General features: G+C 40.8%; 1 protein-coding gene and 1 long non-coding RNA gene across 3 annotated transcripts in view; one reads left to right on the top strand and one right to left on the bottom strand.

Annotated features, from left to right (window-relative positions):
* The first annotated feature begins 951 nt into the window (after positions 1-951).
* The window catches only part of LOC144326980 (uncharacterized), a 63,649-nt gene continuing 39,174 nt past the window's right edge, over positions 952-25,426 (top strand). Inside the window, exon 1 of the long non-coding RNA XR_013391933.1 lies at positions 952-1,933. This is a non-coding gene — a long non-coding RNA (uncharacterized LOC144326980). The remainder of the gene's footprint in view (positions 1,934-25,426) is intronic.
* The window catches only part of SGCD (sarcoglycan delta), a 371,321-nt gene continuing 365,813 nt past the window's right edge, over positions 19,919-25,426 (bottom strand). For both annotated transcript variants that reach the window (XM_077924624.1, XM_077924625.1), the window contains one exon: positions 19,919-23,729. In XM_077924624.1, coding sequence (XP_077780750.1) covers positions 23,556-23,729 — 174 coding nt within the window. In that variant the 3' untranslated portion in view covers positions 19,919-23,555. The remainder of the gene's footprint in view (positions 23,730-25,426) is intronic.

Here is a 25,426-nt window from a genome sequence, read left to right as displayed (position 1 = left end):
CCCCTCATTCTCAAACAACTGATCAATGTAACTTTAACCTTTTTTGAAAGGATTCTGTGGTATTAAGCCCCAAAGTTCTGCACTGCAGGGCTTGTAATATTTTGGGAGAAGAGGAGGGGCTTGTGCATAGGTAAGAGAAATGCCCAGTGAAGGAAACTGAGAAACAGGTGACTGTATGGCTGACTGTACCAGTGGTCCTGGACTAACCCACTGAGAAAAAACACGAAAGGAGGACCAGGAAGGATGGCTTGAAGGAAAAGATGGCAGGGCTCCTATACCTTCCAACCATCCAATTTTTAATATATTTAAATCTGTAGATCTCAAGGTGCCTTCATCTGTAGATCTCAAGGTACTGGGCATATCTTTAGGAACATTCTACATCTCCCAGGCCTTTGGCTAATTATAACCTTTTATTAATTAATTAATTTATTTATTATTCATTTGTTAAAATTGTGTACTGCCCTTCATCTGTAGATCTCAGGGCAGTTCACAACATAAAAATACAAGATAAAAAGACAAAAAACCTAATAAAAACAAGAACAAAATAATAACCCCCTCCCACAAACACATTTAAAAGGGTGTAGGACAGCCTTGGGTCTCCAACTGTTTTTGGACTACAACTCCCATCATCCCAAGCGAGCAGGACCAGTGGTCAGGGGTGATGGGAATTGTAGTCCCAAAACAGCTGGAGACCCAAGGTTGGGAAACCCTGGTGTATGATGTTAATCAGCCAAAGGCCTGGCTGAACACGGTGGAAGACACATGGCAAGGCATGTAAAGGAGCCAGAGCACTTGGAGGCTTGTGTGACGAGATCAGCTGCAATGGTCCTGCACCTTTTTAATTTTAATTTTAATTGTGGTGCTGGGAGTGTTAGCAGGTGCAGCTTTCCTCTTACAGGCATTGGAAGGTACCTTGATTCACTATAAAACCAAGGCAACACCAGAGATGTGGGGGAAGTGTGAGACACAAGGGCGCAAGGGGGTCTGTTGTAAACGCACATGTTCATCTTTCTGTCAGGCTACCTAAACGTGCATGCAGTTATTTATGGAGACCTTGAGGGTATATGTGTGTTATGTATCAAGCTTGGATCCAGAAACAATAGGCAAGTAGGATCCTAGAATACAACAACTGATTGGCTTGCAGGAAAAGACCAATCAGGCTCCAGGAGGAAGTTAATCAGCCTATTAGGCTGGTAGGATCCTAGAATGCAACAACTGATTGGCCTGCAGGAAAAGACCAATCAGACTCTAGGAGGGAAGCAGAATCAGCCAATCAGATGGGACTCATTGTGTAAATAATGTATATAAAAGCCTGAGGTTTGGGGGGCAATTCAATCACTGTTTTACAAGCTGCAATAAAGCGCATGAAATCGCTACAGGACTCCGAGTATATTTCAATGTGAAAGAACTGGAGGTTCAAGACAGTTGTTTCTCTGCCTGTTCCTCGCTTGTCTTGTTCTGAGTATCTGTTCACGGCACAGATGTAGGCCACACCTTCTCAGGCCAGGGGCAGCTTGATGATTTCTTTGGAAAAGGCCTCTGCTCAGTGACATAAAGACCTTTGCTAATGAGCTTGCCTGGGACACAGCAGGGGAGTCTGATTAGGCCGGGTGAGCCTGGCAGCTGTGTACTTAGCCTCTCACAGACCAGGCAGGCTTCTGCTGCTGCCAGTATAATGAAGCTCTCTCCAGGAGCTGGAGACAATCCCAACTACAATCTTCGGTGGTTTTTCAGCCGTACGCGGCTCCCAGCTTAGAGCTCTTTCATGTGCTGCCAGGCCTGATGCGAATTCACCTGCTGTTGGATGGCAGCACAGAGGAGTATCGGGAGGACAGCTGTGTTCATGGAGAAGCTGGAAAGCCGTGCAGAGATACTAACATTAGACCTTCCTTCAAGAGCAAGAAACCACTTGGCCCTCCAGCCATTCTCACAGGTGAGGCTTACCTTAAATGAGATTGCAATGTCAATGTGAGCTTTCAGTTAGTAAGGTTGCACATTCAGTGCTTCTGCTTAGGTGCTCAGCAAACACAGGATTTGGGTACAGTTTAGAAAATAAAGTTAAGTTTGAGGGCCTAGATCTGAAACACGGTGCCTGCCTCCCCACACAGCTTAAAATCCTGTTTAGGCTGGGTTTATCCCAAGCGTGTTGGCTTACACACAAGGAGATTGTGTGTAATACGACTAATTTAGCTCCCATTTTGTATCTTGCATTGACAACATTCACATGTGGTACAAAATAAAGTGAGAGAAACTCAGAAGCCGACTTTTCAGTATTTAAGCAGTCTTCATTTTAAGTTAAAAACAATATCAAAGCTCATATACCAAATCAATTATGAATTGGAGTGTGGGAATGCTATCCAGTATATGTGTTATCTGCAACCATACAAGAAAGCTTGTTGAAGTACAGTGGTACCTCAGGTTACATACGCTTCAGGTTACATACGCTTCAGGTTACAGACTCTGCTAACCCAGAAATAGTGCTTCAGGTTAAGAACAGTTTCAGGTTAAGAACAGACCTCCGGAACGAATTAAATACTTAACCTGTACCTTCATAGGTTGTATTTAATTTTTCCTTTTACTATAACTTTGTATTCTGCCTTTCTACATTACTTCACACAAGGCGGTTTACAAGCTGAACAAACAACATAATATATGACAGATTACACCCCATATAACAATCTGATCCAATACGAAAAAGTCATGATAAAAATGTAACTTTAGAATAAACAACTTATATTGAATAAAGTAATATCTGATAATCTATTAGAATATGATAGTACACAATAAAATTAAATATCAGCAAATAATTAAACAAATTCATTAGACATTACAATAATTAATTGCTAAACTAAAATAAAAATAGCAAGTCACAATGCATTAAATTCCACATACATAAAAAATCATGTAAAAGGATCCAATTGAGAAACAAAGACACACAACATATATATCCCTGAACTCCTATTCTCTCTTCCCAGCTGCTTTTGCTGTTTTTAAAGTCATGGTCTGGAAAAGGTTCCTAGAGCTGGAGGCAGCAGGAGGCAAGGCAGGTGTTAAAAACCATTGCCTGAGGGATCTTGGGAAAGTTTATCTAAATAATAGATTTGTCTAAAGCAAAAAAAGAGGGCACTCTTGCATTTAGTTTTGGGAGATATGTAATGCAAGTTGTGCTACTAGACTCAATGTATTTAACACTTTTGTGACTGGTGCCAAACTCATAACAGGATTCAATTATTATAAATCAAAAGGTAGATTCCATCATGCACGTCTGTCACTTTGAGAGGAATCCAGTGCTGCGCTTTTTCAATCATTCCATCAGCACAAGCATTTCAGAGCCAACTTGGGCAGTGTGGAGGGAGCAGAGGGTGGAAAGTCCTGCACTAGCAGGACTCATTGTGTTGGTTCCTGCTAGTGCACCTGCTTAGTTGAATCCTGCCCTTTGTCAAGTGAGGAATGAAGCTGAACCATCAGATTATGAATCACAGTTGGAGATTCATATTGCCTAAAATACAGGGGGTTTTAGGGGCTACAGTTCATGTAATGGGCTTACAGGCACCATGTGCTTAGCAATGAAATATTGATAGTTCAAGTAAGGCTCACACATATGTGTATCAGTTATAGATAAGCAGAACAGGGAAGGATAACTCAGTTGGTCAGAGTGTGGTGCTCATAATGCCAAGGTTTAAAGTTCAGTCCCCGTATGGGGCAGCTGCATATTCCTGCACTGCAGGGAATTGGACCAGATGATCCTCAACTCCACAGTTCTGTGATTCCATGACATTACATCATAACCTTGCTCATTTTGTACAACGTGCTGCTTGTCTTCTAACTCACCACCCTCCCTTACCTTTCACCTTTCTTTTAGCTTCTAATCCAGGCATCCCCAACCTCCCTCCCTCCAGTTGTTTTGGACTACAATTCCCATCACCCTGACCACTGGTCCTGTTAGCAAGGGATCATGGGAGTTGTAGACCAAAACATCTGGAGGGCCGCAGGTTGGGGGTGCCTGTTGTAATCCTTGTCATGGGCGTTTCTTTCACTTCCTATACATAAATGTGAGATACAGCAAAAATCAAAAAGGTAGTAGTAGAGGCAGTTTGTTACCTCACAGATCAAGCTGTAAAAAATACCTCTGCACTAATATTTAATACGGTACACGCATCATGACGATGGTGGATTAAGGCTGCAATGAGCTGTGTGTTAGTATGTACCTAGGTATGTTGGATACTTAACAGGTTTTATATACTCGAGTGATGCTTTAAAATCCAAACGTACAAATGGACAAAAAATACTTCGGTTTCCTCTTCTTTTTACTGGGCATGCAATATTTTAACCTTTTAGCCCAGTCACTGTTGGGTAGGGGGCGTGAAAAGAGTGATTAGCAATGATAATAATCATGTTCTGTATGAAGTGATTATGAATGAAAAGGGAGTGAACTACCCTGGACACCAAACAAGCATGTCATTAACTGTTCCTGGAATTTAATGGATGCTTTTCTATTATCAGTAAGTTGAGTAATGGGTATTATTAGTAAGATGGGGAGGCTCTGCATCTCTGTGCCTGCATTGAGTTGTGCCTGCATTGCTGAAGATCTCCTGGATAAAGAAGAAAGCAAATGTGTGCTGTAATCAGGATCCAATCCATGTCTTATTTTTGTCCCTGTGACACAATCGAGCAATCAAATTGTATACCCTCTTACATCAGATCTGAATTGAACCCAGAAGCTGCAGCTGCTATGCTGTTGACTCAGATTATAAATGAAGATGCTATAGTGACCACTGCTACTTTCACTGGTGGGCGGGAGGGTGCGGTGCAGGAGAGGAAATGGGGCATAGCATCCTTGTCAAATTTATTTGTTATTTGCCAGGAGATTTGCTTGAGGAATGCAGATAGCTCTCGGTTACCTTCTCAAATGCACCAGTGCAGAGTTATTTGCTAATCAAATATTTGCTAGCAATAGAGAACTTGAAACAACATTTGTCATTGGGTTTTCAGTGCATTTATTATCTGTTAATGCCTTGTCACTCACACCGCATGACAGTCTGGATATAAATATTTTATTGAGTTATACAGATGGACAAAAGATTTATTCACTGAAATTCACATTCTTCCAGGTCTCCATGACACTGGTAAATACAGATGACTATTTTCTGGGAGTGTTCATTGGATCTGTGTGTAAACTGATTCACAAGGTGAATTTTCTCTTCTGAAAGGCCGATCTAGTCCAGCACTCTGTTTCCATAGTAGCCAGACAGATAACCATCACTTCCTCTAGTAGTGCACTGTATGAAGGTCTCGGTCTCTCTCTCTCTCTCTCTCTCTCTCTCTCTCTCTCTCTCTCTCTCTCTGTGTGTGTGTGTCTATCTGTCTGTGTGTGCTAACATTCAGCCTTATTGGAAGTCCCTAAGTTCTAGTGTGAGGGAGAACTTTTCTTTTACATGCTTTCTCCAAACCATGCCTAATTCTACACACTTCCATCTTACACACATTTTCTTTAAACTAAAAAGTTCCAAATGTAACTCATGGGGGAGTTACGGCATCCCCTTGATAATTTTAGTTACCCCTTTCTGGACCTTTCCCAGCCCTACAATAGTATTTTTAAGGTGAGATGACTGTACAAGTGTGGTTTCATCATAGGTTTGTATAATAGTGTCATGATATTGGCAGCATATTTCCCCCCCTGAGGAAAGAAAATGACCTGGCTGGGGAAACACTTCAGCCCAGTTGCAGAGGGGAGAGGAGCAGGGGCAGATAGGGGCACCAGTGAAGGGCTTGGTGCGTGTTTGTGTGCCAGTGGGTTGGCAACTCCTAGAGTAGAGGAAGGATTGAGACTGATCCGCATCTACGATGTATCTATCCTGTAATTTCTTATGAAACACTGTGTTTTTCCTTAAACCAGCTTGGATTAAAATTGAGACAAAGAATCACCTAGGTGCATTATAAGCTGTCAATGTGTACACAGAAACAGAAAGTTGAATTCTGGGGTTTCTGTAAGCCAGGCATGGCCAAACCTGACCCTCCAGATGTTTTGGGACTGCAACTCCCACTATCCCTAGCCAACAGGGCCAGTGGTTAGGGATGATGGGAATTGTAGTCCCCAAACATCTGGAGGGCAAAGTTTGGCCATGCCTGCTGTAAGCTAATGGCAATTTGGGGTGCTGGGTGTCTCCTTGGAGATCCAATGGTGGCATTGGATTTGACATTTTGAAGTATCAATCTGTGCTTTCACATATATCCTTAACCTGTATATTTGTAAATAGATTCAAATATTACAAAATGATCTCTTTCCAAAAGAAACAAAACCTGGATAAGCATTGTGCCTCTGAAATCTCAGTGTATGTAATAAATAGTACATTGCCAGTGATGGGAGGGTGATGGGGAACAGAGCACAAATCATTGGAAATATGAAAATTAACTCAAAGTTTGGATTAAAACATTACAGTGGATAAAAAAGCAGACATTGGCTACCACAGCAATTGGAGCCAAAGGCTCCATAATGTGCATATTATAATTTTCAGCTCACTGCCTACTGCCCAAATGGCTGTCCGGTTTGAGCAACGTGCTCTTCGCTAATTAGTTTTTATGCTGTGGAAAAAATAGCAAGGCAGGCCTTCAATATGCAATTGGGGGTCGCTTTATAAGGCTCTGCAACGTTAACTGCATTTAACAGATCATAAATGTTATTTAATTGCAAATAATTCATTGTAACTTATGTGGAAGCCCTTTTAAATGCTAAGCCTGTCTTTTTCACAGCCATTGAGGTTTCTTTCTGAATGCTTACATCAAAGGCCTCCTTGCTTTTCCCCACAGAGGAAATGCCTTTTTTATATACCGTAATATGAAGCCCAATGGCACCCGATGCCTCTGTGTGGGTCATACTGATAATGTTTCTAACCCTATGGGGAACAAGATATTCCCTGTTGAGTCAGGCAAAGCCATTCATACCTGGAATCATGGGGCTTTAAAGTGCTGAATTGGAAGCCTGTGACTGCTGAAGGGATTTTGCACTCAAACAGTTGTAAACAGTGCCAAGCACAAAGGGGAATACCTACATAGGAACAGATGAAGCAGATTCTGGCGTTTTGTAAAGGTGCCTTAACATCTGCCATTGCTTAGTGGGGGCTGGTGGGTGTCGGATTGTTTATATGCTTCTAGTGCACTGGTTTATTATGGTCTTTATAGGGTTCTTTCCAGTTGCGTCCTGTCTGCTAATGGAAAGCTTTTTAATCAAGTTGAGGCTTGAGTGAGGCGAAAGCAGGGTGGATGGGTGGCACTTTTAGGTTCTTCTTGCAGCCTTCTGTGCAAAGGTATGAACAATAATTTGCCAGGCACCAGATTGTGCCTGTTAAATAGAGAGAACCCTATGCCAGTGTTTCCTTTATTTTGCAAATTTAGAGTGAAGCTTTTCTGGCATTAAAAGGCTGTGTTACTCAAATGAGTTGTAAGTGATTTTGTTACTATAACTCTTAAAAGTACTTTGGATGTGCATTTGTATCCAAAAGTAATTTGGATGGACATCACACACAAACAAAATCTCTCACACACCTTATGTTGAGCCCAGACTTGGTTCTCCAATGGAAGTAGGCTTAATAAGTACAAGATTTGTATGAAATTAAGTTGATGAAGAAAAAAATTAGGGCCAAAGAGCTGGTTGCTGTAATTGGAAATAGGCTGTGACTTTAAGACTTAAAGTTTAAGCAATAGGAAGTGACTACATCAAATTAAAACACTGGTTATGTGTCTTGAATGTCTGAGCTTCTAGGGAATGAGCAGCCCCCAAGAAGCTCATTAATAGTAGCTGCAGAAGGGTTCCTTTTCCCATATTAAAATTTGCTTTCATAGCTGAATATAATGTGCCTCACAAGTTCTCTTCCTGTCTTACAGTTATTTTACATTTCCCTCTAGATAAGATGCACATGAATCTAACTCTTTAGTGGTCTTGGGTGGCACTTGTGAAACTGCATCCAACCATTAGTCTCTTTTGATGGGAGACAGGAAATCCTTTGACCTGAAAATGAGTTCTGGCTAGCTAGAAGTGACCTCATGGAGAAACAGGAAGTGCCTCATTTGCATACCCTCTAACATTCTTCAGATGAATATAGGGATATTTCTCACTCTCCCCCAAATGACCTTGCTCAACCCGCTCCCATTTTTTGATCTCTCCCAGCAGAGCATTTCCACCACCACTTCACCAATGGGACACACACCCTCCGCCATCCTGAGAAAACCCATTAATCTTGATTTTGTTTTATTCTTTGGTAGATTTTACAAAAGAAAAACACATACCAAAGGGGCAAGATTAGACACGGATGCAGAGAGAGAGAGAGAGTATACAGTGGTACCTTGGGTTACATACGCTTCAGGTTACAGACTCCGCTAACCCAGAAATAGTACCTCAGGTTAAGAACTTTGCTTCAGGATGAGAACAGAAATTGCACGACAGTGGTGCAGCGGCAGCCCCCATTAGCTAAAGTGGTGCTTCAGGTTAAGAACAGTTTCAGGTTAAGAACGGACCTCCGGAACAAATTAAGTACTTAACCCGAGGTACCAGTGTGTGTGTGTGTGTGTGTGTGTGTGTGTGTGTGTGTGTGTGTGTTTTCAAGACTCCTTGAGCTCCATTCTGCTCCCCCTTCCTGACCAGGGCATCTCTGCTTGCCCCTCAGAGCCAGCATGTCACATGGGTTGGGACCTTGGTGGTGGTAGCCTCTCTTCCTCCTTACCCATTTTCCAGAAGCCACTATGAGCTGGCCAATGGAGGAGGCTGGCAGTGATGGCCATGGAGAGAAAACAGGCTGCTCCCTCGCAGTCACTGCTGCTGCTGCTGCCGCTCAGGACAAGTGCCGGCTCATCCTCCTCCCCAAGCTGGGCACTGGCAGGAGAAATAGGAACATTCCGGGATCAAATCAGAAGCTGGGATGGCTTTTGTAATTCCAGGAGTGTCCCTGGAAAATAGGGACACTTGGAAGGTATGCATTAGGAACACAGGAAGCTACCTTTTACTGAGGTAGCCTGTTTGTTTATCTAGCTGGCATTGTGTAACACTGATTAGCAGTGGTTCTCTGGGGTCCCAGGCAAAGATCTTTCACACTGCCTCCTATACAAGTCTTCTCTCCTATTCCACACATGTGCCCATCTCAAGGTGGCTCTCTCCAGATGTTGTAGACTTCAAATCCAATTAGTCATAGTCAGCCAGCATAGCCGATGGTCAGGGATGATGGGAAGGTGTAGTTCAAAACAACTGGAGAACACCACTTTGTGTCCCCCCCCCCAGCAGTAGTATATGTGGTTTCTATGTTATTCGTTGCCCACTCCAGTGTTTCAACACCTGGAAAAACCCTGTGCTTGCAAGTATTTTGCTGCCAGCTACTGTCTGCCTTCAATGTGCTTCTACATTTGCCACAGAACATTACTGCCTCAAATTATCTTTTCTAAATTAAATATTTGCGACTTTAGATTTTCCACCCCTTGTCATGCTTGCCTAATGAAGAAGAGCAGATGGCGCCAACACATCCCAGCCTTGCAAGGCATTTGGTGTTTTCTGACTGCACAAGTCTGTTTTCTTGTGGGAATGAAAACAAAGGCCTTACTGGGTGGTGATGGATGTTTCTGACTGTAGGTGTAGACAAACATGCAAATACTGACAAAATATTATCAGTAGCATCAATCCTGCAATTTTTAAAGGAAGAATGCTGATATGTTTGTAAACCAGCATCCTCAGTAATATAGGGCTGCTGATTTTTAGGAAAAATAAAAGTTAACTGTAAAGAAACGATCATGTACTTCAATATAGCCAGACTCCCACCTTGCAAACTCAGATTTGTTTTGCAGTTCCCTTTAAACTACGGAGGTAGATTAAATAGAAATGCTAATCATTGTGTCACATAACTGTTTTATATCCACCTTTCCAGCCTCTATATCTGGAAACCTTTGGGGCTCATGACAACCTCCTCTTCAGCCAGGCCTTTGGCTGATTAATATTTTGCAGCCTTTTAAATGTGTTTGTGTGAGTTGTTTTGTTTCTTTTTAAACTATTTATTTGTGCTTTACTTTAACCTCCATTTTATCTTTTGAACCACCCTGAGATCTTTTGATGAAGGGCAATATATAAATTATTTTATAAATCTATTAAAACAAATCAACAAACTAGCAATTTTATAGAGAACTAAGCCTGTGCGACCTGTCACCCAAAGCTGCAGTTTCAGGCCAATTTAAAGTACTTAAAGAACATCTGATTATGTGATGATGCAATGGACACATTTGGACTTTGCATTAAGATGGTTTGTGGATTATATTACATCTGTGGTGTCTGAGCCCAAGTTCATGATCTGTTTACTTATGAGCCAATGTCACTAGACACTCTTAAACCATAGTTTGCTGCTGGCTTACAAATCCTGGCTGGTTAGGGAGCAACAAACCACAATCCCAGCCTTGGACCTTACAGGCAGCTAAGCTTAATTGTGACTTCTCTTGCTTGCACCCAGAGGAGTGAATTGGGAGCAACTGAGTTGTGTGCACCAGCATCCCTAGTTTATCATGACAAGCACAGCCAATACCATGTCTTTTCTTCACACAGAATTATTTTGTAAGTAGCACCCAAGAAGCATATACCTGCTCAAAGAGCAACTGAGGCTTATTGTGACCTTTGCCAACTGTACACTGAAAAGAAGTTTCAATGAATGCATCCACTAAAATGTAATGTATGGTTTGTATTTTTGTGTTTTTATCTTGTGAACCACCCTGCGATCTTTGGAAGAAGGACAGTATTGAAGCTAAAGCTATCCCAGTCCCCCTCATGCCCCCAAACCAGGGAGAAAATGGTGGTCATGCTCCTAAGCCCAACTAAATCTTGCCTTTGTTTTCGGTAGGTGGGGAACCGGTGTGTGCATGTTTTAAGAAACAGTAGGAAACAGGATGGATATCTACTCTGCCACTGAAGCCTGACAGAGCATAGGAGAGCATAGGATAAGGTGGCTGAACCATCTTTGTAGTACTTCCTTCACTTTAGGCCGCATCCTAAACATTCAGTGCTCATTTGGCTTCATATTTTTGCTCTGAAAATGATGGAAGAAAATGGAGCCACACATTATTTCTTAACAATCATTATTTTATTAATATATTTTACAAGATTGCAGTTGAAATAATTTTAAATACAAATCTTTTTATACAGAAAGTGTAATAAAGTTAAAATACTTCCTTGTGTAATTCATAGCATTATTGCAATGCTTACAAAATTTTGCATAGAGTGTGCAAGGATTGATGTTACTTGATAAAAAAAGCTTTAATTTTTTCTCACACAATCACACACACACACACACACACACACACACACACACACATAAATAAAAATAAAAATAAAAAGCCAAACGAAATGTGAACTTCATGGAAAATGTGATTTAGAACTTGAACCTTTTGTTGTGGTTTCATGAAAGAGTTTGTGTTTACCATAGGTAAGACAACACATTTTACTATCACAGATGGAAAACTGTGATGGCATATGGGCTGTTTTTATGTTACGTTCACAGACAGATAGGATTCTGGCAGCCAAAATGTCATTGCTTATACCAGCAGAGATTGTATTCTGCTCTCAGTGCTCTGTATGCACAACATTTTAGTGGATCAACACAAGTAGTTATATGATATGCCGAGCACCAGTATCCAGACAAGGCAAGCTGTTAAAATAAGCTGTAGCTATGGTTGGGAAAGTGACTCCAATACTGCAGTCACAAGCAAACTTACCTGGAAGCCCCACTGAATCCTGTGGAATGCATATGTTTAGGACAGTTAGCCCCATAAATGGGGAACCTGTGGTTCTCTAGATGTTGCTGAATTACAATTCCCATCATCCCTTACCACTAGCAATAGTCGCTGAGGCTGATGGGAGTTAAGCTTCAACAACATCTGGAGGGCCACAGGCTCCTCACCCCTGCTGTGACCCATTCCACTCCAGGGACATTGCATCCAGGTTGCTGCTGTTAACTCCAAAAGCTCTATTCAAAGCAACATCCTTCTCTTCAAAGGCAGTAAACCTCTGGGCGCTAATGCTGGGAATGTACAGCATGTGAGGTCCTTCAGGCTCTGCTTAGAAGTTTCCTAGCTGGCTGCTGTTGGAAACAGAATGCTGGACTAAATGGCCCTTTGATTTGATTCAGCAAGACTCTTTCTATTTGCAGATTTTTATATTTCAGCTTAAGCAAAAGATGGGGACTGCGGCCCTTCAACTCCCACCAGCCCTAGAGATCAGTGATGATGCAGTTGCTTTCGTCAATGTCTGGAGGGCCACAGATTCCTGATTAGTTCCTTGATTTAAGCCAAGAACTTGAGGGCATTTTCAGGTGTGATCGTAAAAGCGCCTTTGAACCTCTCGCCTGGCATTTGTGCACATATGTAAAGGCTGTCAACACAGAACAGTAAGCAGAGAGCAATTTTTTAAAACAAATAGTTAATTCTATCCACTATAGGATTTATACTGATGTTATAGATATGAAAAAAACAAACAAAAACCCCACACTACCTTATGGTGCTATGTGTGAAAATTGTTGCAATGTAGTTAAGTTGAACAGACTATTAATCCTGAGATCTCAGTTCAGCTGAGCTGAGGACTGGGTTGTAAACAAGGACATACCTAGAGATTGGCCAAGTTGGTCCCTGCCAAGGGTGCAAGATTTGAGCCTTTGGCTCAGAGTGGTTAGGAGCCTGCCCACTCCTCCATTTTTCTGGGTGGAGGGTGTTGATAATCTTGCCAAGGGCAAGGGATGGGGGGCACTGATACAGCTCCTTGCAGGGGTGGTTGCTGCCGATACAGTTCATTGCGCAAGGGAACCTAGGTATGCCTCTGGTTGTAAATGAATGTATCCATACAAAATCACAATGGAATTTTATTAAGATCTATATGGGGCTAAATGAGGGCAGTTTGTAAAAATGGACTTGGGTCAATAAAATCATGGAGAGATCTGAGTCTTTTAGATTACTCCCATAAACATTTTTAAAAGATTAGTTGCATCAAAATGTAGGGAAAGAATTGATTTTAAAAATGGTGAGAATATGCCAATGGGAGTAAATGTTATGGTACTGAACATAACTACTTTAGGTGCGGCTATTAAGGACTTAGCAGTAGAAAACTAATGGCAGGATCCATCTGCTGCCACAGATGCAGAGTTGTGCAAATGAAAGAGGATTCCATAGGAAACTCAGCAAATCCAAACTGCCATCCCCACCCTTGGCCCAATGCAACCAACCATGGGTGCATTACAATCTACTTGGCTATTGCTCAGAAGCAAGAGCCCACCAGCAATCCCATAGCAAGTTGTGACAGGTCCATTGTTCTTATTATGGGGAACACAGAGCATGTGTTGCAATGTCAGTAATGACAGGTGCACTTTAGGGTCCCAGTGCTTGCACTCAACCAACAACTAAGCGGTCATGGGCTCAATAATCTTTCCCCCTCTTCCCACTACAACTGTGTAGTCATGGTAGGTTAAGAGTGGGCATATAGTGTCCTCCAAAGGCCGCTGGATTCCAGCACACATTAGGTACATCCAGCATAGTTGGGGATTATGGGAATCACAGTTCAAAAACATTTGGAGGGTTAGAGGTTCCCTACCCTATGTGAGGGCATGGATCATGCTGTATCATATGATCATACATATGATCCAGATTTATTTTCCTCTCTTAAGGATTATCTACCAATTCCCAGTTGAACTCCTATTAAAGCATTTTAATGGGTAGTGAAGAGATGCAAAATTTTAATAGGGAAGAAATGATAACTTGACCAGACCTGAAGATGCATGGCTAAATATAAGGCTTCCTTTTGGGCCACTTTATCAGCTAAGAGCAGCTTAGGGACCCTGGACTGTATTGGAAGATACAGAAATATTGGATGGGTTAGAAAATTCAAGCTTTCAAACCTTGCCGTAGTTCTTTTTCAGGTCCTCTAATGTTAGACCTATATTAGCCACAATTTAACAAAGTTATGTGCACTTTAGCCCACTGATTTAAGTGAGTTAAAGTACACCTAAATCTGTGTTGACTTGTGGTAATAGCATTTGAACACTTAATAGGAGCCAATTATGAATATGCCGTCAGAACAGTAAAAAAACAGTTTGCCACATTGGTACTGGGTGCTGCTGTGGCACACTAAGGTAGTCTGGCCATCATTTACCTAGTCATCTCAGGGGTTTTTTTTTTGGGGGGGGGGGAAGCACATAGCAATGAAATATACAAATATGGGAACTGAAACAAGTGATGCAAAATATCTGTGATGTGATTTTCTGACTTAAACAGCAACTTGAAAGCAGCTGGAGGGACACTTCGTTTTTTTAACTGGAGTACTGTAGAAGTTTGTGCTTAACCTTTCCTTTGTGCTGCTGTTTTCTTGATCTAAGTAGTACCACAAAGCTGCTATTGGCCTATACAGTGGGAAATTTGCAGTTACCTCTATAATGTTATGTACATTATGCTAACATGGAGCCAATAGCAGCTTAGGGAGAGATTTAGAATGGGAAAATGGTACAGGGGTAAAGTCTGAAGCCCTCCCCCCAATCCCATTACTCTGGTCTAAATCAGAATTTCCAGCTCTGCAAAATGTTTGAGATCTGACTGTGGATCCTTTTGATCGCATCTGTTTTGTACGTGGTGTAAATAGAGAGAAAATAGTGAATATTTCCATATTTGCTGTTAAATACTGCAAAATGTATTGAATTAGACCTTTGGCCTGTGTAAATCTAGATCATGCCCCCACATTGAGTCAATGGTGTTTTGTGTTTTACATGACTGCAGTATCACTTCCAGTTCAAAAATATATATTTCATGGCTACAGTTTAGATACAGTAGAAGAGGGTGGTGTGGGGTGGTGGGAGAAATATTAAACACACCATAGCTGCTAAATTGTCCCTTGCCTCAAAAGCCCATACCCTTTTGCCCATCTGAATGCATACTTTATGAACAAATACCATTTAGCAGTTCAGCTTAATAACTTTCTTTTGCATTGATACTGAGGCTTGCTTGATGGGTGTAAGATGGCAATATTGAGAAAACTGAACAGCAATTGCCTTGGCTATTAATATTATTTAGGCTGTTTATGCTTATAATTGGGGCATCATTAATATACCGCTAAAGCATCAATGATTTCTTGCATCTGTAAGACCAACTAAAATTAGCTAGAGCTGGTGGCTGCAAACTCAGAAAATGGCCAAGAAAAAGGCACTCTTTTAACAAAAATGCTAATTCCTTGTTAGCATATAAAAAACCCTAAGAGTTTTCTCTCTCATATATGAGAGAGAGAGAGATAATTATATAATGAAACTGCAGGAAGGAGAAATGTAGCAATGTCTTTACTATGGACTCTTGTTATCCAATCTTGTATGAAAAATAGAATTCCACCCATTTATTTTTTTGTGTGAGATACATTGTTGTGGTTTTTCAAAAACCAAAGCTGCTCAGAGGTGTTACAGATGCTGTTCTGCTATGAAAAAATCTTGTTGAAGCCCATAGAAATAGCATTGCTTTAGAAAGCAGTAATACATTCAGGCAGCAGAAACCCTTGGACTATTTTATCTCTTATCAGTGATTAAGGTTTTAGAACAGGGGGGGGGGGGGAGAAAACCCACACACGAATGTAGAATAAATTCCTGTAACAACACAAAAGATGCGCCTGCCACAGACTATGCAGCAAACTTATTGTTAGAGGAAATGCAGAAATAGTTCATCCTATGGGAACTTTCTGAAAGGCCCCAGAGCCTCTTTACATTTTTTAACAAGCCCATTTTCTAAGTTGGTGCATGTTTATTTCAAGTGTTTGGTAGCAGGGCACTATGCAAATGTAACATTTTTCTATTTTCCTCCTGCCGCCTACAGACTCTGGCAGAAAAACAAAGCAGAATGAACAGCAAGGCAAGGAAATTATTTTAAATTCTTCTTTAGTGGACCTTTTCTTTGAAAACTAAAATTGATCACGAAATGATCAACAATGCACCCTTCTTAAAGAGAAATTAAGCGATGTCTCATCTCTCCTTTGAAAAGGCTACATGCTGCTACTGCTAAAACAATGGTACTAGCAAGAAAAGATTTGAAGCAAAAGATGACAAGGTGCTCTGATACAAGAACATGAAACATTTCCAGCACATGGCAGTGCTGCTGGGTTTTCCTAGCGGAATACCATCTGCAGCAGTCAAATTAAATTTCCGAGAGATTTTACATCCCTGTAGTTTTGACAGATTTTGCATGGGAAATTTCAGCCTACCTCCCTTCCCCTTGACATAGATATACAGGCCTGCTGTGTTACATAGTCACCTCTTCCACCAAAAGGAAGGAAGAGATTTTTGGGCAAGTTTACTACTCTTTAGATTTAGAAAGCCTCAAGAGATTCCAAAAGCCAGAAAAGGTAAAATCTTCCCCAACCAAACCAAGAGCAAAATATTAAATGGGTTATTCAAACGAAAGGGTGAAATATTTTTAGACAGCCATTCCCCCTTCTTATACCAAATAGTACAGGGAATCTAGTTCAAATAGGATCATTGCAATTGCCCATGGGTACCCAAATGCAAATAAAGTACACACCCAAATACATGTTGATACTTTAACATACAGTGGCCAGGTTCGCTTGTCAGGGGAACCATAGATCAGATATCTTAAACCTTTTTAGACTCCAGACCCATTTTTAACCCAAACATGCATTTGGGGACCAATTTCTTAATCTTGCACCATGTTGGTAGCTGTGGTTGTCACCCACCTAGGATTAAACTTCAACCCACTAGTGGGTCTCACCCTATGAGTTGAAGGCCAGCTCACTGTGAACATGCCGCAACAGTCCATAATCTATTCATCTTATACAGTGTTTCTCAAACTTGGTTCCCCAGCTGTTGTTGGACTACAACTCCCATCATTCCCACCACTGGTCCCGCTAGCTAGGGCTGATGGGAGTTGTGGTCCAACAACAGCTGGGGACCCAAGTATACGAAACACTGAGAAGGACTTCAGTGTAAGCCCACTGAGCTCTAAGCTGGCTAACAAATAAATACTTCCTAGGGGCACCAACTATAAGGGGCTCTGAGTGGCCAACAAAAATGTTGTTGTAGGTGCTCAGCACCCACACTACAGGGCCTCCACACAACTTCAGAGGTCTTGCAAGGCCTCGGAAAGCATCTCTGAGGCCTCACGAGACCTAGGAGATGCTTTCTGAGGTTTTAGAACCTGTGGGTCACACCTTTGACCTCTGACATAGTTAACAAGCTTAATTTATTTCTTCACTGAATCCATAAAGTGCTTATGTCTGCAATAATGTCAGTTTTGGACAGTCCCATGCTGCATTATTAAATACATATAATCTGCCATATTACAGTTCCTCTCACAGCAGTACATCTATTTCTAGAGAAGCCTGGAGCCCATGTATGTCCATGCATATAACTTGGCATATAACTGGGGTGGATACAGATTTAGACATGCATAGAGATGACCCATTCAGATCACTAGATCTTAAGTTATCTAATGCTAGCTTAAGTCGCATTGATTGCAATATGTATACTCTAAATGTGACTAAGTCTGGATCCAACCCATTTGTTGCTGAATCAAACCAAGCCAGAAAGTAATGCAATCTGTTTTCAATGTTGCTGCTGTAAAGGCAGCTGATTCTAGCCTTCCACAACATCTTCTAGGTATAAAACCATGCTCTGAAAGCCATAAAAGGTTAGTTGGCATGGTAATTAAGAGCATTTATCTTTATCCATAGCAATTATGGCAGCTTAAGATGTGCTGAATATAACAGCAAAGTCTATTAAGTATTTCAGAAAGAGGCAGCTGTAATGCAAGAGGTGTAATATTGCAACGACTTGAGGTCAATGACAACATTTCCCTTTACTTGTGACAATCAGGCCAAGAACCAGATCTTAAATCCTGATGGAGAAAATCCCTGGGATATCTACTACAGGCATGTAAGCCGATGGTATATCTTACATTGATTTCAGTGCAAGCAGGTTCAGTATCCACCTTTGCTTCTCCTTGGCAACCAGAGATAAAGATAAACTGCGATCTGGGAGAAATCCCAATGTGGAGGAAAACTGAGAAATTACGTTATTGAGATATGAGTGAGGACAGTGTCTGGATAACCTATGCCGTGAAAATGAACATGAAGCTGAAAAAAATAAAAATAAACTAAAAATACCGCAGGGCCCACTAACCTCTGTTCATTAAATGGAAATTAAATGCACAAGTTTTTCAAACAGAAAATGCAGACAGCTGTTCTGGTGACCAGTCCCTGTGTTGTCTCCCCAAGTGACAATATGTCAGCAGTCCCTTTAAAGCAGCATTTCCCACAAGACTGCCTACTCTTTTAACACCAGAAGTGGAAAGGATAGAACACAAAGAGAAGCCAATATTGTAACAGAATAACAAACAATTGATAACAAAAACAATAGTGTAAACGTACCTTAAAACATACAGGTCTCAGTTGTGTCCATCTACAGAACATTTTTAAAAAATCACAACCATGTTGCCAGTATGCTTCCACCGGCACAGATAATCTTCCAAACTTTACATTGGAAGATATTTGTGAGTTACCAAAATCTGATATACTTTTGTATACAGAATTATACTTTTATCTTTTAAAAAAGCTACAATATACTTACACCAGAGACCTGTATGTTTTACAAATTCTTTTAACAACTGAGATTTGAAATAAATAGCTGTAATTTTTTTTGTTATTCCTTTGGTAAAGGCAATAAATAGGGCACAGTGATTTTTAATTTTTTTTTTTTTTTGCTTGTGATCTATCTTTCCAACACAATGCCTGGGTTCATTTTTGTACACGTCATAGATGTTCTTTAAATAATGTTTCCCATGAAAACATGACTGATTTGACTAAAGTGTCCATAACACGGGCAACACCTGCATGATACAAGGATCTGTTTCATCATTAGATCACATGTATGGCACTCAATATTTATAGGCATGGCTTCTTGTCACACCAAACTATTGCTGTTCAGAAATGTCTGCCTACAGAGTAAAATTCCAAAGCCAGCAGAGGTTTATTTATTGCATAAGCCCTAATCTGAGGATTTAAGCGTCCTTAACTTTCATGCTTGACTTTTGTCGGGTTCTAAAGAGTTGGGGGAGTGGGAGGAAATGGGAGGTGCTTATGTGTCAAACCATGTCCTGTTGTACCCAGTTTGTTTTTAAAAGCAAAGGAGAGTTTTAATAGTTGCTAACAGCTGCCTTTTGTAGTAAGCAGGGTGGCTATTTGTGGAACTGGTGGCAAGCTGTAAAGGTCTCCCATGCTAGCACAGGGTGAGTCTTTTAAAAGAGGCCCCATGGAACATGTGTACTCTGTATCCATGGGGCCTCTTTTAAAGGACTCACCCTGTATAAGATAAATTAGGACCAGTAATTAAGCAAGCATGGATGGGGAAGCTGCAAGCCTCCAGATGTTTCTGGGCTACAACACCCATCATCCCTGGCCACACTGACTGGGGTTTTGGGAACTCCAATAACATCTGTAGGGCTACAGGTTCCCCATCTCTATCTAAAAGATATTTGATTCTTATTTCCAACATCCTACCTCCTCTCTGCATATGATGAAGCCCAACTACCTAAGTGCAGGCAGTAACTAAATTTGTAGCTTTAAAGTTGCAAGATCAGGACCCAAATTAACATAAAAAATGAGCTCTCAGAAAGATAAGCCCTTCAGAAACAAATACACAAAAACCTAAAGACACCAATGGTTCATTTCAAAGGAACCTAATTTCATTGTCTTGTTTCATTATCAGTAAAATTAATGGGGGGACAAAAGATCAAACAACTCTGTTACATGGCAATATGTATATTTTCTTTGCAGTGCTGAGCCCATTTATCAACCTGACAAGTATTCCTTAATGAAATGGCCTTACATGTGATCACTGTTCAATAAGAAAAACAAGGGAATTTTTTACCACAATACCCCCAAAACCTCTGAAGATTCAGTCAGACCTCCAGGATTAGCTTTGGAGTTCAATACCCAGGTTAAAACATGTCAGAGATGTGGATTTTTTCCAGGTGCCCCATAGTCTATGAATTTCTAGTGACTCTACTTCATGTTGCTTTAGAAGCTCTCATTCATCTCTCAAAGATTGCAACCCCATCATTCTCTTCAGTCCAACACGCCAAATAAAACTAGTTTCAATAATAAGTATGATGTGCTTCTCCTTGCTGAGTGCATTGACTTAAGGCATAGGCACAAGTCTCCCTCTTTGAACAGAGATGGTGTATAGTCCTGTGTCCCAATACAATGGTTATCCCGGGTGACCCCCTTGGATTTAAGTACCAGGTAAAAAATAATAATATTAATGACAGGAGCCATTCAGTTAGGTTTGAAGTCTAACAGTGTCACTAAAGGCTGCAGTCTTAAACAAACTTACTATGAAATAAGCCTCATTGAATACCTGGGGACTTACTTCTGTGTAAACATACCTAAGAGTGCATACCTAAGAGTGTAAATATATTATAATTTCACCTTCCACCAAAAGTGCACTTCACTGGTGTCTTCAAGCCTTATTTACCGCTAACCTGAAGCACCTAAGTACAGTATTTAGTAATGGCTTAATCCAAGCATCATTGAAATGAGTGGGTGTGTCTTCCAAACTGACTTCATCAGTCTTGCTATCAAGTTCTTAGTGCTCTCTAGCCCACAAAGAAATTCAAGGAAATGACTTAAATGAAGATATAACAAGGTTGCTATAAGTGTAGCTGTTACTTAAACTTAGGGTTTTGTATAGGTTCCAATATATTTGTATGTTTTTGTTTTATAAATTACAGAAATGTATGTGGGAGTTATTTATGAAACCATTTTTCATAAATTGTGTGCCCTTCTCTTGATACATCTGATTTTTGATGCTGTTAATAGTTCCATTTCATAGAGGATTCCCTTAGAGAAAACAATGTCCTGTGGTAAAATGTATTGCAGCACAAGTTTTTTGTGCCACAAAAAACTTGTTAGTCTTTAAGTGCCACAGGACTCTTTGTTGCTGTTGCTACAACAGACCAACATCACCACCCTTTCCCTAGTTCCTGTAGGGAAGTGACCCTTGGGTTCAGCTTTGAAGGGAACTCACTGTACTGTACTGCTTTTCAGTGAACTGACTGTGTCATAACCAATGCAAACCACTAAAAAACTTCTTCAAAATAAGCATCTCTGATAGTGCAACTGTCAAAAAAATAAAATAAAAAGACATTGACTATCTATGGCTCGCCCCACAACATTTTATACCATTAATTTAGTTAACTTGTTTTTAAAAATTCACATTTATATACCACCTTTCTAGCCAAAGGGCCCCAAAGACATGGACCCTTTACTTTGCCAAGTTCCATCAGATATATTCCCATTCAGTACTGTAATAATAAAAAAGCATTTCCAGAAACTAAGGAATGCTTTTGTTTTCAGAAACTGAAATGTTGACAGCAAAGGGCGAACCAGACACCTGTCAGTTGTCTTCTTCCTGTATTTTTGTATGTAAGGTGGCCATCTTTCCTTTTAATCAGAAACAGATTGCTTTGTGCTGACATTAATAGTTTCTCTGCACTTTCTGTACTATTTTTAAAAAATGTTTTGCTGTGGGTCACATGGACATCCCATCCCATGCTACTTGCACAATCTATTCTAGTTCCCTAGTCATCTGCACTGTAGACAGTAATGGTCCTGAGAGCAGCATGTTTGGAATAGTTGAAAGCTGAACATTATTAATACAAGGTTCTCCTTTGCTGAATCATTTTCTTCCTTCCATGGGAGCAATTTTTCCTACTCCTGCTGAAATGGGAGAGCAATTGCTTTTTCCTGAAGATGCACCCATGAGATGGGTCATGCGCTCTCTGTGCATGGGCTACAGAGGCAGAAATGCCAGGACACATCTCAGGCAAATGTGTGAGAATATATCCTAGTGCTCCTTTTCATGATTACAACCACATGCTTGTCCATCTGGCCTTTAGCCCTCATAAACAATATCTTGAATGGACTTTACAGCTTATCATAAAATGGCTTGCAACTCTTAACTCCTCCACTGATATGACTCAGTTATTTGCTTCCTTGATGTGCTATCTGTGTTATCTTTGTGTTGTCCTCGCAGCTCTGCCTCCTACCTATAGGCACTGAGGAATCCTCTTAAGCCAGATGTACTTATGAACAGTGCTCCATGTGATTGGAAGTCCCAGTAACACAGGGCTACTGGTTGTGTGGAGGACTCTCCACAAGCACTGCCAGCTTTCCATTCACGCTATCACATGGAGGTTGGGAGCAGAGCCAGGAAGATGGGCACAACGTCAAGGGCACTCAATCACACGGAGGCCCTTTAAATGCATTGAATCCCTTCACCCAGATAAAATGTGAAGGGGCCTTTTTATGTCATTGAGGTGGCTGCTATCAGGCCTAGGATTATGGAGAGTGCTGCAGAACACCACTCTTGCAATATTTGCTTCTAATTAAAAATGAACAGTGTGTAATTTAACCACAGGTGTCTTGGAGCACCCTAAGCAGTAGGTAATTTTGTCATCATATCTGATGGATTTTCATGGCAGGATAATAATCAGAGATGCTTGTCTCATCATGCAGTCTTTAACCGGGCTGTTTACTCTTTGCTTTGAAGTGACTGTAAATAACAAGAGAATCTCATTTCTACATACCAAAACCATGGTTCTCAAAGTGGAAGGGGGTGACATCCCCTAAGGAGGGGAAGGCAGCAGTTAAACAATTGTGATATCCTACTGTCTGAACATTTCTGAGCCTATTATGGGTTATGAAGTGAGGTACCAATGCAACTCACCTCCTCACAGTTCCTCCTGGGTATTTAACTGATTGATAATTCTTCTGAACATTTTTTGTTTGGTTCCTTGCCTTTGATGTTTCTACTTTCAGGCCTAGGTTGAGAAGGAATGGTACAAGCTGAGCTGCCTTTTTTCAGGTGGGGGTGTGTCTTTATCTTAGGGTTATTTCACACATGACATTGTACCTACACAAGTGTACATGGAGTAGAAAAGACATAGGAACCTTGTGTACATCATCATGTGTGAAGATCACATACCAGTCTAGTTTTCATAGACACAATGGAATGCCATAATTGCAGAGCCAAGTATCTGTACATGTGGCAGATGAAACATGGGTGCAGTCTTGTTAAATGACATATTTCCTCCCCCCCTATTTCCATGCAGGTAAAATGTCATGTGTAAGGTACAACTAAATTTGGAAAGGCTTGAAAGCATTTTCTTGACTGATAGAGGCTTGCTATGACACAATTTGAATACTCCTGGAACGATCTGGATCCAATTTGCACATTTTCAAATTTTGATGTGGGAGCAATAAATGCTACACAAAGAGGGTCACCCTGGAATTTCTTGTACTGAAACTTCATTTTACACAAAGGATATATATATTTATTTATATCTATATATATCTATATATTTATATATTCACACGCACACACACGCACACGCACACAAAAGTCTTTGATAGGCTTTCTGTGTTCTAGTAAAAATAGTTGGCAGCTGCTATCTGGGAGGCCAAAAAAGGCCTTTGTGCTGCCAGCTATGCCTGTCACAAACAGTCTCTCTCAAAGGCAGACACTTGTCTTTATCTGGCAGGTGGAACTACTTCCTGCTTGAGACAGGAATAACCTCCCGTTGGGACACACACAAAGCTCGTAGATTTTTTGCCTGGATCCGGTAGAGGAGAAGGATCCCAGAGGCAATCTAGGTAGTTTGATATTTGCAGCCTCCAACGTTATCTGCAGAGGAAGAGAGAAAATAAATTAGCATTGAAATGGATTTGTCGGCCCTTCGATTTAAAACGTTCAGTGGGAATTGACTGAAGTTCGCTCTATAACACACACATACACACACCAGCTTATTTTTTACACGAATAAAGTCAGCTAGATCTATAGTATAATCTTGTATATCTGGATGCTATGTAAAAGTTACATATAGTATTGGTCTGCCACTCACTATTCGTGCTCCATATAAATCTTGCATTCACCAATTCATGTGTAGATACAGACAGAACTTATTGTTCCCGTTTCTACTGTCTGGCAAATGAGTAAAGTGCTGCATCATTCTCTATTCCAATGAATGCAGGAATAGTGGATAGGATATAGGATTCACATTTACCAGACACTAGCAATTATTTCCCAGAGCTAGTTTAAGTTTTGTGCACCTCTTGCATTTTGTTGTGTTTGCTGGATAATTAGGTAAAGGTAAAGGACCCCTGGATGTTTAAGTCCAGTCAAAGGCGACTATGGGGTTGCGGTGCTGATCTTGCTTTCAGGCCGAGGGAGCCGGTGTTTGTCCACAGACAGTTTTCTGGGTCATGTGGCCAGCATGACTAAACCACTACTGGCGCACGGAGGACCTTGATGAGTGCCAGAGCGCACAGAAATGCCGTTTACCTTCCCGCCGCAGCGGTACCTATTTATCTACTTGCACTGGTGTGCTTTCAAACTGCTAGGTTGGCAGGAGCTGGGACAGAGCAATGGGAGCTCACCCCGTTGTGGGGTTTCGAACCGCCGACCTTCTGATCAGCAAGCCCAAGAGGCCCAGTGGTTTAGACCACAACGCCACCTGCACCAGGCTGGATAATTAATAAAATGCCAGCACACTAAAAGGACAGCTGTAGAGCATACTTATTATATTCATGTTAAATTTCAGAAACATTAAAAAAAAAATCAGAAATTAGTTTGGAAGTTAAGCTTCCCAGAACTAGAGAACTGAGCCACTTTTGGTACCTCTTTTTGCTTTTTGGCTGAGGGACTCTCTGAATATTTGTAGACTGCCCCCATATCTCCACTCACCCCTGAATATTTGCAGCCACCTCCCACACATTTGGAAATAAAATGAATGGCATCTAGGCCAGAAGGAACATTCTTTAATAAGTTTCATTTCTCAAATTAAGCATCAAGAGCCACATGTGTTGTTTTCTCTGAAAGTTATCTCTGAGCTGTAAAGTGGGAATCAAGCATTCTACCTTTTGCAGAACAAGAAAACAAAAATTTAAAATAATGTTCATTTCACATTATAAGTTCTTAAATAGCAGATTTACAAATAAGTCCCTTAATGAACAATACTCTGAGATACTTTGGGGACAATGGTTGAGCTATAATCCCAGACTCTTTAAGCATCTTCAACAGCGGAAAGGTTTGTTCTGACATATTCCTTTCCTTCAAATAGGAAAGTGATGCTCAGCTTTACAAATCAATACAGGTGAGTTAAGTGCTCCTCATTGGAAAAATGCATGATATAAGATTTAATTATGCTAGTCAAGTAAATCTCACTTTAAAGTGACAAGGAAGAAGAGAATTTAGTAGTACTGCACATTTTTACAGCTGCATAAATCTGTTTCACACAACCAATGCTATTATCCCAGCACTTTAAAACTAATGAATCACCTTGCCATTCTGTATAGAAGGAATGTAGTCTGCATACAATGAGT

The sequence above is a fragment of the Podarcis muralis genome, chromosome 2 (genome assembly GCF_964188315.1).
Source record: "Podarcis muralis chromosome 2, rPodMur119.hap1.1, whole genome shotgun sequence".
Classification (NCBI taxonomy): domain Eukaryota; kingdom Metazoa; phylum Chordata; class Lepidosauria; order Squamata; family Lacertidae; genus Podarcis; species Podarcis muralis.
The sequence above is the reverse complement of the archived record's forward strand: the minus strand, read 5'-3'. Positions and strand labels throughout refer to the sequence as shown.